Below are 15,302 nucleotides of genomic sequence, written 5' to 3'. Positions count from 1 at the left end.
CCCCATTTATGCCTCATTATCGTCTTTCATTTTCTGTCTTGCAATTAGCATCCCTACTCCTAAGAACAGATAAATGGGCAGGACCGTCTTGGTCACTTCACTCCTTTGTATATCAACCTTTTAAGCTGCTTGTATCCCACCAATTCTCCAGCTTTAAATCTGTTCCACGTCCTCACTGTTCTCACATTTAAGAACTTTGTTCCCTTTTCTAAACTAGAATTATGAGTGGCTAGCTTAGTCTCCTTCATTTGCCTCTTGTACTAGCATTGGGAAAAAAAACCAACCACCTTACTTTCTCACTTCTGCTCTATATGCTTCCCTATGCTTCCCAGACTCTTTACCTCTACTGGCATACCTCATTTCTCGATAAACTACTAGATTTCTTCAATGCCCTGTCCTGGGGGTTCACAGACCAAAGGATATTAGCAGGCAGATGTAAGTGGGAGCATAGGGGACTTTCTACACATTTTAACTAGAATCATCCTGTGATGGGAAGACAGAGATAGGAAAATGTCATGGCAAATAATGAGATGATTCCTCACCGGAATAAGAAACCAGTTCTCTTTCCACTCACCTGAAAAAGAACCCCTCAGTTCAAGGGCAAGCTGTAAACAAGAGTGACTTCCAAAAATGGGAAGAAGCACATCACTGACAATGAACTTGGGAAAGAACAAGAGCTGTGAGACCCTCTTCTTTATTTGCTGAGGAAGACAGGAAGCACTTCCATGCATTTCATGCCTCATACTCCTCCTTTCAGTATAGTCTCTCCAGTATGGGCATGGTGCCTGATAGCATGCTTTCGTGCTTGTGCAAGCAGGCTACCTGGAAAGAAATTCATGTGATCTAAGTAAGGCAATATTACCCCATAGCAGTGAAGAATCAGCAATGTTTGTATCTTTCATCCTCCATTCCAGAAGACACAAACACCGTGTAGGTACCAGGGAGCGGCAAACCTTGATGTGCTGTGCCTATCTTGAAAACAAAGGTCATGGAGATCTGCTATCTTTTCTTTTTATTATTATTTTTTATTTTAAATTCTGATTGGCCTGTTATGCACTGCTCCAAGTAGCATTGCTTCTTCAGTGACAAGCGCACCTCCATTAATACCTGATCATGCTACATGTGGCGACTGGAAGACAAATTTGCAGGGATGGAGAAGTTTCTGTTTGCTTCTGTCAGTTTGGAAACACTTCTAGTTAAGTATAGATCTAAAGAAAACTATAAGGAAGAAATAAAATTAAAAGCTGCAGAATGGTATGTGCATATTCAGCAACTACCCTTCTTGCAAGACTGCACATGGCAGATTCGGGAAGCAGCAGTGGATGACTAAGTAGAGAAAACATGTACAACTCAAAAACACAGGTGTGCTGTTGAAGACAACCAGTTGCTGGCTTCTTTTGGAAACACGACTCTCTTTCCTCAAGGCCTGAAACTAGATTTTTAAACATGGGCACTACACATCCAGAGGAGATGCCCGGCTTTGCATTATTACTCTATGGCTAGCATTTTAGTCCTACAGATATAACAGTTTGGTTAGATCTATGCACAGTGACAGTAGCCTCCTGTTCCCGTGCCTTCCTCCTCCAGTTCAGTGCTCCTACAGTGTGGGACTCAGTTTATCCAGTGCATCCGATTTGTTATGGAGATTGTGAGGCAAGGAGTAAAAAGCCTTTATACACATCACTTCCACCATGCCAGTCCAGCCCTTTCCCATTTTCCTATTAAGTGTATCCACATCTTTAATATGGATCCCACTTCTACAGCTTGAATTCTTGCTTCTCCCTGCCATCGCACATCAATCACATTCTTCTTAGCTCCCCTCCTGTCTCTTGCTTTTACCCCTAAAATTTTAGTTTATCCCCATTTGCCCTTTACCATGCCTTCCTTCATCCCCACTACACAGTGCCTGTTTTTTCATTTCATGCCACCTCCCTGCAATGTCCTCACCCAAAAGTGTGATTACTTCTTTCTAAGTTCACAACAGATAGACTAAGGGGCCCAGGGGCTATAAGTCAGTCCCAAGCTGTAGGCTGCACAGTTCTGACACGCAGAACTTAAGGACTTACCTTAAAAACTGAAGGAGCAATTTAAAGGGTGTCTGGAAACTTAAAATACTTCGGGTAAATGTACAATGCAATCCTGTATAGGTGTGATTGAGCCTGCTCTAAATCCAGCTCTTCTGCCCAGTGCTCTGTCCTGCCTTGGTTGCCTGACTTGTAGGCAGGAACAGGTGAAATCCCACGCTCATTCCACTACACTGCTGCTGATACCAGAGGCAACTCTTCTATGGCTGATTTACCTCTGGGCTTTGCAGACATACTATCAAGAATTTTTTTAGAAATTTTTTAGGAGGCCCTTGAAGGGTGAGAACAACATACACCTGAAAACAGTATTTAAAATATTTTACTTTTTTGACTTTTTTTTATGCTTTATATATTTTGTGCTGATTAACTGGTTTGAGGTATATGTGGTCTTTGGGGTTTTTTTAGACAATCACTGTAAATGATGTGTCTAAGGGCAGCATTAACTCAGGTTCAGTCCAGCTTGCTTTTGTTCTTTTCCTTACCCCTTGCAACGGATTCCTGTCTCTCTTTGAAAGGGAGTCAACAGGAAACATGACACTCACAGGAAGGATGTGTGACAGCATTAAACTTCCTGGTGAAGCTTCATTCTTTGTACTATCACAGCCATAAGCATCAGTGCCATAAGTATCCTTACCTACTGATCCTGTGTATCACTATGAGAGACTGTCTCTTTCTCAATACATTAGCAGTTAGATTAGATGCACCATGTACAATGCTTTGCATGGATAAAGAATTTTTGCAAATTTATGTTAAATGTGGTTTTAATTATCTAAAAGAAAAAAGAGATTATGTTAAAGAGTTTTTTTTCTTAAATGGAAGACAGAAAAAGAGTGGATTATGTTTTTATTTTTGTTGAAAAGGAATCATCAAAAAACACAAGCCAAGAGTTTCATTTCTAAGCACTGCTATAGAAAAATATAGAGAAATACACAGAGAAAATGCTTACAATGCCAATTTTTAGCCATAAGAAAAAGTGATCAAATATATCTATTGATAGGTGAAATACTGGAGTCAGGACAAAGTCATGCTTGCTAATGCAGTCTCAGACCCATGTTGCAATGCATTCTCCAATGAATGATATAATAACATGCTTTCCACCCGTCAATATTACTGTGTCATTCAGCCTAAAGGTCAGATGACAGAATGGCTCCAGATTTAATTTTATCATCCCTGTACAAGGAGTGAATTCTCACTTCCAACTTACTAGGATCCCTGCCTCCTATATTAGTCAGCCCTGCCCCATTCAGCAGGCAGCATCTGGAGAATACATTCCTCATTTTCCACACAAGTTGCAGAGCGGACAATGGTCAAGGCAGGGCTTTGACTTGAACAAGGAACAACGTTTATGTGATGTGCAGGAAGCATTTTATTTTCCTAAGAACTTTACCTAAGAGACGACAGCCAGTAGATCACGAAGCCTGTGGGAGCCAGAAGTACCTTTGCATTTGTCAGCCTTTGCCCCTGGGCTTGTCAGGTGGTTCTATAAACCCTGCAGTTCAAAGCATTGTGAGGAATGTTTTCTTGCAACACATTTTGTTTAGCATAGCCAAGCCTTGAGTGAACGCTTCTGGCACACCCTATGCATAGAAAGTTTCAGCACATATAACCCTCTTTATTTTTTTAACTTCTAATTACTACATTTACAGACATTTAGGCATGAGAATGGATGTAGTTTTACTGTATAGTGGAGAAAAGATTACCTGAGTGAGGAATTTTAGGTGTTAGATAAAAACATTTCTGTTGCTGGAAGTAGCATAACAAATCAAGAGATTGACCAGTTTGATTTTTGGGCATCTGCTTATAAATCCATTGCCCTTACATTTTCAAGAGAAATTTTTTAAGCCCCCCACCAAAAAATGTAGGTCTCTACAGAAGCTTGCACTCTGGCAGTCATGGTGTCTGAAAGGATCCTGAGAACATTTAGTACCTACTATTTTTAATGATATAATGAGAAAATGTTTCATGCCTGAGAAATAAATGCCTTTTCTATACCTCAGGGCAAGAGTTGTGCAATCCCGAATGACTTGCCATGCCTAGGCTAGTCTTCAAACCCTTGTTTCCAACTGTATGAGAAGCTGGAGCTCCAGGAAATCATGTTCCCATCCCAACTGCATGCCTTGTAAGGAACTTTTCTTGCGTATCACTGTTTACCAATCCTGGAGAGCTGAAGTCAGTGCTTTGGTGTGCTGCAAGACGGCCTGTGGGTGTGTCTTTCCATATGGACATCAATATGTAGATAAGGCTGATCCGTTGATCCTGTAAAGTGACCGATCTTTTATTACTCTGTGATTGCATAGTAAACCAGAGCAAAACAGGGAAAGTGTAAAGCTCAGCACTATCTCTCAGCTGGAAACTGCACTCACAAACTACAGACCAAATACTGCAACCCCAGCCAGACCTGGGGTTCTGGCTATCTGACATCAATGGGAGCTTTTTAATACTATGTTCAGGTTTCTGGTGCACATCTTTTTGTATATTTTACTACACTAGAATAATTTTTAGTTTGGCTTCTCTGGGAGAAGAGGGAAGGAATTGGGTCTGTTCAGCCTCAAGAAAAGATGACTGAGAGGGGACCTCATTATTGTGTATAAATATCTAAAGGGGGGGTGTCAAGAGGATGGAGCAGGGCACTTCTCAGTGCTGCCAGCCACTAGGACACGAGGCAATGGGCAGAAACTGATGCACAGGAAGTTCCAACTGAACATGTGGAAGAACTTTACTGTGCAGGTGACTGTGCACTGGAACTGTTGCCCACAGAGGATGTGGAGCCTTCCTCACTGGAGATATTCAAGAACCGTCTGGACACAGTCTCGTGCCATTTGCTCTAGGACAACCCTGCTTGAGCAGGGAGGTTGGACCAGATGATCCACTGTGGTCCCTTCCAACCTGATCCATTCTGTGGTTCTATGTAATTCTGGGAGCACAGCAACTCCCTAGCCAGGGTGTATTGTTCCTCTGACTTAAATAAAGGACAAGCGTGGTTGCTCTTGGTATAAATATTGTCAACGGCTTAGCCTAAATTAAGAATTAACGAGAACAGAAAGCTTGAATCTGCTATATATAGATTTCTGCGACTGAGTTGGCCTGTGTATTTCTGGCTCCCAAATGAATGAATGCACGGCGTGTTCCCGGCGCCTGTTGACAATGAATTTACTGCCCATGGATTTCCCCGCGGCAGCAGCAGCAGTGGCCAGGACAGCGGCAGGGGCAGCAGCAGTGTCCAGGACAGCGGCAGGGGCAGGAGCAGTGGCCAGGACAGCGGCAGGGGCAGGAGCAGTGGCCAGGACAGCGGCAGGGGCGGTGGCAAGGGCAGGGGCAGGGGGGGCAGCGGCAGGGGAGGGGGGGACAGCAGCAGTGGCCGGGCCAGCGGCAGCGGCCCCGGAGCCGCCCGTGCCCGCGCCCTGTGCCGTCCCGCGGGCCGCCCTCGGGCCGCTCTGCCCTCGCGCTTTCCCTCCTCCCCGCCCGGTGGTTGGGGCGCGGGGCTGAGGCGAGGCCGCGCCGTAGCAACCGGGCGGTCTCCGGGCTCACAGGCGCACTGAGGGCGGGCGGGCGGTGGCGCGGCCGGAGGCAGGTGAGGGCCGCCGGGCTGGGGGAGGAGAGGCGGCGGCGGCGGCAGAGGCGGCGGCCCCACGTCCCGCCGCAGGGCAGCGGGGGGTGTGCCGCCGAGCCGTGATCCTTCACCCCAGAGGCCTCGGCTTCTCTCCCCCGCCCGTTTCCATGCGGCGTATCCGGGGACGCGGCCGGTTACCTCAGGTGGCCGCTGCGAGGGCGCAGCGCCAGTGAGTGGCGTGGCCATGCCTCACCCTGGCCCTTGCTCCGCACCCCCGCTTCAGGCCCTGCTGGGGTTTTGACCCCTCTGACCCATTTGAGAGGGAACCTTGTCAGTATGTATAAATATCTAAAGGGGGGTGCCAAGAGGATGGAGCCAGGCTCTTCTCGGTGCTGCCAACCACTAGGACACGAGGCAATGGGCAGAAACTGAGCATGTGGAAGAACTTTCCTGTGTGAGTGACCGTGCGCTGGAACAGATTGTTCAGAGGGGTTGCGGAGTCTCCCTTCTGGAGATACTCCCGAATTGTCTGGATGCAATCCTGTGCCATATGCTCTAGGACAACCCTGCTTCAGCAGGGAGGTTGACCAGATGACCCACTGTGGTCCCTTCCAGCCTTTCCTGTTCTGTGATTCTGTGATTGAATTTCTTCAGTGGGCAGCCGTCCACCTCAGCCCCCCCCTCCTTTCACCGGGGGTTCAGTGTTTCGGATGGTGTGTGGTGGCTTCTTGTGCTATAGGGAGTGTGGGCTTTCCTGAGGCATTCCCTCCTGTGAGGGGCAGCCAGGTGGAATGGCCTCAGCAAACACTGCCATCCACACGTGTCTTACAAACTCTGAGCAGGTGCTGGGTGAAAGTTTTTGTGGTTTATTTGCACTGGCCCGAGTGGAAAGCTTAGAGGTGCCCAGATGAACTCTGGTTCATCATTGGAAAATAACCTGTTTGGATTCAGATCTTGGGCTGAAGGTTATCCCAGCTGTCATCGGTTTTGAACTTGCTGTTCCAAGACTTGAGGTAAAACTTGCAGTTTCCATTGAAAGTTGCTTTGTCTCCTTTCAAATGCTCCTTTTCATACAGAGGCAGTGTTTCATGTCCAGGTGCTGTTCAAGCAGCTGAGCATGGTGCTGGAGGCTACACCCCTGGGCATCTGGAAAATGTGATGGCACCTGGGATTCATTCTCTGATGCAGGCTGCCACCTGAAATGTGTCTCAGCTACTACTGTGAGAGTGTTGTGGTACTGTTTCTGCATTCTGAGAGAGAAATGGCACAAGCTTGGTGGCTTGGTATGGCCATTCACTATGGCTGTTTTCTGCCACGGCTCCCCTGTAGCAAGGGCTCCTTTTTACTGTGCTGATCAGGCTAGTCAGGAGCTGTGCTGCTGGGGAGCATCTTCTGCACAACACCTAGAGAGTTAGGGTGCAGAACAGAGTCCTGGTTTTTTAAAGTCATCCCTTCCTTTTACACTGTTCATGTCTTTCTGCATGAGCAGGACAAAGACTGGAATGTTTTATATGTTTCCATATGAGCATTTAAACCCATATGAGAGGAATAAATAGCATGTTCCATTCTGTAATAAAGAAAGAGGGAAGAGACTAAGTCCTTGGGTTAATATTTTATCCCATTTTTCCTTTTCCTGTGGGAAAAACTGCTTGACGACAATAGCTAACAGCTGTGCCTGCTGAGTGGTTCATAAATATCCCTCATTCATTCATCTTATTTATTAAAAGAAGAACCAAGTAAATGACAAAGCATGATGCCTCAAAGCAGTACTCAAAGCAATATATGCTACCTTGCTTTGTCTGGCATTTTGTTTTCTGTTCATGTGCTGTGTCTTATTCACAGTTGGGCCTTATACCACATTCTTGTACATGTATACACACCTAATTCTTTTTCTTTGTGAATCATCTTGTAGTCTTATAGGCAAAGTTGTGAATCTCTTCACAAAATTGTATCTCAGATACTCCCAGGTTTAGTCATAAATTGGATTATAACAAAGGTTAGGTATACTGCAAAGCAATAATAGAATGTAATACAACTGGCTGACAGCAGGCCAAAACACCACAGTTATTTTTCTAGTATATTGTCTCTTTTTTATTATAATTTAGAGTGAAGGAAGGGAAATGATATTACCAATTTCCTACTTTCTCATTTTTGAGTATGGGGCTCACTGTCAAATTTGACTTCAGCCTTTCTTGACATAGGGAGTGGCTATTCTTTTTACTTTATACTATTATTTTTCTTGAGAAAAATCTTGATCTCATGAGGAAAATCTTGATCTCATCCTTCTGCAGTTTATTATTGGCTGGACCTGTGGAGCTCATCTCCAGTTCATATTTACCTTTGCATGGCAATATTTTAAATTTCTTAAAACATCATAATTCCTCAGGGTTTAAGAAGAAAGCAAAGAGGAGCTGCCAATCAAGAGATCTGTCATGACTGCCAGTACATCCAAGAGAATTGCCTGGAGTGACTGTGAGTATTTCAACACTGTTTTTGCATAGATTCCATGTTTTCCCAGATAATTTCCAGTTTCCTTTGAAACTTTGTAGCATGCATGCTGCTAGCTGTATACAAGCCATTTTGAAGCTGTGCTACTCTTCCCTGGGCTGTGTGTGGGGTGCTGTGCTTGCCTTTATGTGTTTTTGAAGAAGGAAACTGGGAATGACTGTTCAAGTGACTACGAACAATGCCTGACTATATACAGAGCTCGAGGAGCTGCAAACCTTCACCTGCCTCTCTCTAGAGTTAACATCTGTTGCTGCTGCTTCTGTGTGGAGCAAAGGAGAAGGGCTGGTAAAATGCCAACCTCTACAAGCATGCCAGCCAGCATCCTGCTTGTAGGACTGATTACTGTGAAAGAGCTGGTGCCAGTCTACACTGTATAGAAGCTCTCTGTCACTGAAAGATGATTTCTGAAGATAGAGTCTCATTTCCTGTATGTAGTGTTAACTGAGGAATTATCTAATGAACCTTTGTAACCAGGTCAGTTGTTATAATATTTGATCTTAGCAGAGAGTTCTGATCATATTCCATACTAGACTGAAGATTATTTTGTAGTCATTAAAGATAAAAGTATCCTTCTTTGTATTTTGGAGCAGTTTGATGCATGCAGTACATTTACAGGCAACTTACAGTATATGGGTAATGGAGAACTAGGATATACCAGATGATGCTGGGGAAAATGAATAGAAAATTTCAAAGTCCACAGAAAATACACTTAGATACAGCAAGGGTATTTAATCAACTAGAGGCAGCTTAACTCATGCAGAGTATTTTGGGAATGAACAGGAAATACCAAGGTCCTCCTAGAACCTCTGTGCTGAGGAACAGAGGCATTACTGTTGTCATTGCTTCCATTTCTCCCTCAGCCACTCTCTGCTCTGAGCTGTCTCTGCTGCCAGATGCAAGCGGAGCAAGCCCAGCCAACTATACATCGGTGCTGAGATGTGTTCCATGGCCCACAGAATTTAAAATGAAAATGTACCTTCATTTCTATGATTTCCTGTCCATGCACATGATATGTCACAGCCCAGAGCAGATACTGCCAGAACCATCATTTATACTTGAGGAAAATTGTGTGAGGAGAGGGAGTTTCACCAGCCTTGCAATAAAGTCAGGATCTGCTGCAGGCATTGCTATTGCTTATGGTAGGACTTCAACATCTATTTGCTGGGAAATCATGTTTATTGCATAATGCTACTAAATGTACATGTAGTGATGGTCTGACAATCTTTCAATGCCTATTATGAGTTCTGATTCCCAAGGCTTAGGAGAGATGTCTTAGGAGCTGGAAGAATTTCCATTTGGCAAACCAGACTTAGATTTCAGGGCTTGAATTTCAGCACACAAGAGACATTTTCTTTAATAAATTGAAGATAAATGTGTATGAATGAAGAAAAAGATATAACAGCAAGTAGATATGTCGAACTGAGAGCAGCTTTCCAGATTAAGAACATTGTTTATTATAAAAAAAGAAAACAAGAGATGAGCTATATATGTACAGAGGACCATGGAATATACATGAAGAAAGGAGATAATTAATTTCATTTGGTTTTGGAATTGTTTGGTTAAAGTATAAAAGTTGTGTTTCCCTCATTTATCTTTACAACAGATGTCTTCGATTCAAAGCACAGGCAAGATCTTGAAGATTCCCATGAGGCCCACAGGAAAGAATCAAAAGAGAAGGAAAGAAGACTGGCAGTCAGTCAGTGGAGCACAGATGTACAATCCCTTGTTTCATCTTCTGAATGGCTTCAACGTTTTGGTCTCAAAAGAAACAAATTGTCCCTCTCCCAGATTTTGTCACAGATTGGATTCCAGCACAGGAAAGGTATAAGACAAATCAATAATAGGATAATAAACCCTAACTTTGAGTATTCTGTAGGGTCACACTACTTTTGCACCCCAATGTATGCATTGCAGATTTTTACATTGTCTCTTATGATAATGGCAGAAAGGGAAGCTGTATCCATAGTTGCTGATGTTACCAGTTCAGAGAACTGAGAAACTCCATCTCTCTTTAATGTGAGTACTTAGGATCTGAGAAGGGCTTTCCTTACTCAACTCTACTGACACTTTACCCGGGCTCCTGTTCACATCCTGTCCAATTTAGCTGTAGTGGGCAGTAGCTCAGGCTGCTGAAGCTGCTAGTATTTTTCCTGCAGATAGCATGTGATAAAATCTCTATCTGTTTTCACATTGCAAATATAATGTATGTTGATGCTCAGGGTTAGCTAACCTGCTTGGGAATAGTATAGTATTTCCAGGTATTCAGCTTTAAGCAAACAGTTATATTTAATTAGAATTCAGTCTGCTTTTTGTGCAAAGTCAGGCTATAGAAAAATGTTCCTTTGCAGTTATCTGACAGCTGGAGGGGAAGAGTTTGCTAATAATTATTAACTGCTGCCATAATGGTGCTTTGCAGAGCATGGTAAGATATTGCTTTCTTTGAACAGCTTGCTGCCTGAGAAGTAGGAATTGTAATGTATTGCAATTGTTCTAGGTTGCATAACTTAAGATTTTGGCTGGCCTGTGTCCATGGGGCATTCAAAGATCACCAGTGCAGTTCCTGAAATACTGTATGCTGCAGATGAAGAAGAAGCTGTTAAGCAGGGTAAAAGTTGTCACGGTGTTAGGAGCAGAATGTACTGGCTTGGCAAGGCAGCATGCTGTACAGATAGCCGCTTTATGACGTTAAATGTTCCCACCCCTAATGTTTTCCTATCAGTGGTGATCCTGCAGAAGATTTCTAGCTACTGAAAGAGCAGAACGCAACCTTTTCCTTAGATGCACTCAATTCTGCACCCATTTAGTTGTGTAAGAGAACAGCATTATCTGTACCAGATTTTGTATTTTGTTTGACAGACAAATATTTGCAAGTCCTGTTGTGAGGTTGCCTAAACCTCCATTTATTAAAGTCCCATGTAGCCTTTTGGCCTATAAATAATTAGATGTGGGGGTTTTCCCCACTTCTGACTAAACTATCAGGGAGCAGCAAAAGCAGGGCTGCTCTATGAGGGCAGAGTGAGCCAGGAGCCAAAAAGGGACTGCAGCCCAGGCAGTGCCCTCACTGAAGATAATGCAGTCCTGCAGCAGGGTGAGCTGATTAACCGTGTCTAGGGCCCAGCCAGGGAGTGGAGCCAGGAGCAACAGGAGATGGAGCTAGAGGTAAGACTAGAGCCAAGGCCATCACACAGGTCTCAGAGTATCCATTAAACAGAACTGCAGACAAGGCTATAATACAGGGCTGAGGGATCTACCCAGCAGAGAGGTCCACTAGCAGAACTTGAGACGGGTATACCTACGACGTGGCTAGAGCAGAGACTGTGTGCCCAGGCCTGATGTACCCTGTGAAACTCCGTGTGATGCACCTAGAAACCCCAGCTGAGGCTGATGAAGGCAGTCAGGGCCTGTTGGGGGCCTCAGGGCCCCATCATAGATATAGAAAGAAAATAATTGTAAAACAAAAACAAAATTAGAATTTGTCTGAAGTTTCTTAATGTCAAGTGCTCGATACTGATGCATGTGCCTCATATAGATGATATACACATCAGCCTGAAAAATATCTGTTTGAAGTAGTCTTAAAGATTAGCAGCTTGATCTCTTGTAAATTTTACTGTAGATTATGTGACCACCTTGGGGAAAGCTGTGGCTTCTCGGTATGCAGATGGTCTGTTTCCTCAGTACAAGAGAGCACAAGATGGCAGTGTGTATAATGTAAGTGTGGCTGACTTGTGGTTACTTCCTTGTGCACTTAGAAGTTATTATCACTGTGGCAGAATGATGTGACTAAAATGCCTCCCTGCGTCATAAATACTTAAATTCTTTGTGAGAACTTTATCTTTTGATAATTTTTTCTTCTTTTCTGTCAAACTGTTATTGATAACCATCAGTGGTAGAAAAGCTAGCTATCTTTTTTCATTTCAAAATGTTATGCTCTTGCCTTGCTGCAGCATTGCAGTAAATCTTTTCCAGACAAGATGCAGTTTCTAAGCAACATTTACCCTGTCTTGAAAGAGGGAACCCTTAAAAAGAAGATGCTCAGAATGAGTTAAAAAAAATAAAATCATAATCAATAAAACAAATCAGGATGCTGAAATAAGAAGACAAAATGCGCTGTCATTGCCAATGCAAAGCACTGCTTTACTTAGTGCCAGGAGGTCACAAAAGGCTCAGCCTATTCTATAGAGACAGCTAGCTGGATCTCTGCCCAGGCTTGTGTTCTAAGGAATGTCTTAGCAACAGCTGCTGGCGGCCCTATTGTTAAGAGGATGGATTCTGATTGAAGAGATGTGCCTGTGAGCGGGGAAGGGAGAGAGTTAATTTATAGAGGATTTTACAAAAGCAAATGGCTTGTCATTTTTTCTGATGACTGGAGTAACTTCTGAGGGACAAGGGTAAAGAATCATTTCAGGGAGCCTTTTTCCCTCATTTTTTTCCCATATGAAATATCTACATAATGTCTTTTAATCTTAGGACATGATGAGAGCAGCAGTGAAAACGTTTTTGCCACTATACAAGATCTGGTCAGATCTCATTTAGGATATTGTGTACAATATTGTGTACAATTACCACAGGCTGAGATGAAGCGATTCAAACCAGAGCAGGTACTGGGAAGAGCTAGTAGGATGAACTGCAGTGGAGTGCTGATCTTATAAGAGGGCTTGGTTGATGCTGAAAAAATGTCTGACAAAGACTGATGAAGGGTTGTGTTATTACCCCTTGAATGCTACAGAAAGGCAAATGACAGGGATAGAGAAAAGCTATGGTTTTCTATGCTAAAAGGGATGCTAGTCCAAAAATAAATGGGTATGAATTGCCGTGAATAAAATTCATCTGGACAGTCATAAGTTTTCCAGCCCTCAGAGAAATGGAAATCTGGACTGGCTAAATACAAGTAAGAGAGTATTGCAAGAAAACGTCTTTATTTTAAAATGGAGTTTGGTCAGTGTAGTGCAATAAGCTTTTTTGTATGAGTCTGACTGTCATAGGAGGAAACTGGATTTCTAAATGCTCCTTCCCAAGCCTACATTCCTTTGGCAGACTGCCTGAGACTCTGTATCTGGGAGGCACATTACAGGGCAGTAGCTGATATTAAAGGACACAGAAAAATACAAATGAGAGGGAAAAGTGTGCAGACTGGCACAGAAAATTACTTCTCCCTGAGAAATGTTCTTGTTTAAAAACATTTGTATAGTCAAGATTTTGTACTTAGTCCCAGAAAGGTAGTTAGAGATAGAAGGCAATCAGTCAATTGGCTCACATGGGTCAGAGATTTTGGGGGAATATCTTTACTGGAATCTGTGGTGCATTTTTAAACCCACAGGTCATGGTGAATGTGTATACATGTATTCATAGGAAGGATCTGCTGGTTTTAATTTTGATACTGAATCTAGACTTTTCTTATATTTCTGAAATGGTATGGGAAGTTTTAGATGTTGATTGCAGTTATCTGAACTAAATTTCTCTAAATACCTACCTGCAAATAGTTAATCTGTAATGCTGGCTGGTTTTAGTGAAATAATAGTACAAACAAGAAACATTTTGCATTTTCCTTTCAAATGCTAAAGACAAGGTGGAGATTGAAGTGCCCCAAAACCAAACCGTATGCTCCCTTGTATTGCTGTAAAAAAAATTTAAGAGCCAGTCAAAATTCTAGTCTAAGAAGGTACAAAGTTTCTCTGTCTTGTTTGTTCACCCATCTGCTCTGCAGCCCTTTCTACATCCTAGACTGTGTTCAGCTCATTCTAATTGCTCCAGTTTTGAGACAGACAAGTCAGACAACCCACTGGCACTGTCCCATGCTCATATAAAAAGATTATGAAAAGCAATTAGGAACAAAATGCAGTGCCTTTTCTTTATAGCTTAGATGCATTTGTCAAGTATTTGCTCTTGAAATAGTGGAAGGAAAATGGGTTGTTCCTTGGTTGGCATATCTGACACTTGCAAACCAGCTATTGCAGCTGTGCTGAGCTTGGGGCTGCATTTGTATTATTTGTCTTGATGTTCAATTTCCTTCTCTCCCTTATTTAAATGAAGCTGACAGCCAAAAAAGAACTGATTCTTCATTTTGTGGATTGTCTAATGGGAGCTATTGAGCTGTATAAGCAGCGAATGGAATGGTTAACCAGTGAGAGCCGGCAGATATTTGGAGTGATTCAAGAACGGTGCATTGTCATTGTTTTGGATTTTGGCACTGCAGCTCCAACTGAATTTGATCTATGTCGGGATGCACTTTCTATGGTACTTGTGGAACAGGTGATCCAAATTGCCAGATTCAACCTCATTCGGTAAGCTGAAAGAATCATAGAATCAGAGTGGTTTGGGTTGGAAGATGCTTTTGAAGGTCATCTGGTCCAACAACCCTGCAATGAGCAGGGGCACATTGCACTGGATCACATTGCTCAAAGCCCCATCCAGCCTGACTTTGAATGTTTCCAGGGATGAGGCATCTCTCACTTCTTTGGGCACCCGTTCTGTGTTTGAGTACCCTCATTGTAAAAAAATTCTTCCCTATATCTGGTCTGAATCTACTTTCTTTTAGTTTAAAATCATCACCCCTTCTCCTATTGCTACAAGCCCTACTAAAAAGTCTCTCCCAATTTTTCTTATAAGTCCCTTTAAGTGCTGAAAGGCCACAGTCACGTTTGCCCAGAGCCCTCTCCAAGCTGAACAAAGAAGTCCATGTTCGCCCATTGCTGGAGAATAGAAAGGAGTTGCATATTATATAGCTATGTACTTGTATAAGATGCTTTCTATACTGTAAGTTGTCATGATTCATGTCATTCATCTATAGATTTTTCCACCAAGATCCTCCCCTAGTCACTTGAAGTTGCTACTTCCATTTAAAAGAAGACCACTGTTATCATGAAGAAAAGATAAAGAGGAACAGAACCCAAATACTGATATATGCAGTCTACAAATGTAGGACAGAAACCCAAAAAGATAGGTGGACTTTACAATAGCAGTAGTGCCCTTTAGGCATTGAAATATTCGAGAGTGAAAAAGTGAGGTCCTATCTGACCATCGAGGCATTCTTGTATTTTTAGGCATTAAGGTTTCTGCCTTGCAGCTAAATTAACACTCCACCGAGTGCCATAGGCATAGTGTTTTGTATTTCTATAGCTTTCCATGGTCACAGAAATCAGTAGCAGAACTAGGAAACAATA

General features: G+C 43.0%; 1 protein-coding gene across 1 annotated transcript in view; it reads left to right on the top strand.

Moving 5' to 3' along the window:
* The first annotated feature begins 8,020 nt into the window (after nt 1-8,020).
* Nucleotides 8,021-15,302, top strand: part of VWA3B (von Willebrand factor A domain containing 3B) — a 68,151-nt gene continuing 60,869 nt past the window's right edge. Inside the window, exons 1-4 of the mRNA XM_051806840.1 lie at nt 8,021-8,106; nt 9,746-9,964; nt 11,756-11,850; nt 14,173-14,423. Of these exons, the coding sequence (XP_051662800.1) occupies nt 8,067-8,106; nt 9,746-9,964; nt 11,756-11,850; nt 14,173-14,423 (605 nt within the window). The 5' untranslated portion in view covers nt 8,021-8,066. The remainder of the gene's footprint in view (nt 8,107-9,745; nt 9,965-11,755; nt 11,851-14,172; nt 14,424-15,302) is intronic.

The sequence above is a fragment of the Manacus candei genome, unplaced genomic scaffold (genome assembly GCF_025592945.1).
Source record: "Manacus candei isolate 608988 ecotype Guabito, Panama unplaced genomic scaffold, ASM2559294v1 h1tg000069l, whole genome shotgun sequence".
Classification (NCBI taxonomy): domain Eukaryota; kingdom Metazoa; phylum Chordata; class Aves; order Passeriformes; family Pipridae; genus Manacus; species Manacus candei.
The sequence above is the reverse complement of the archived record's forward strand: the minus strand, read 5'-3'. Positions and strand labels throughout refer to the sequence as shown.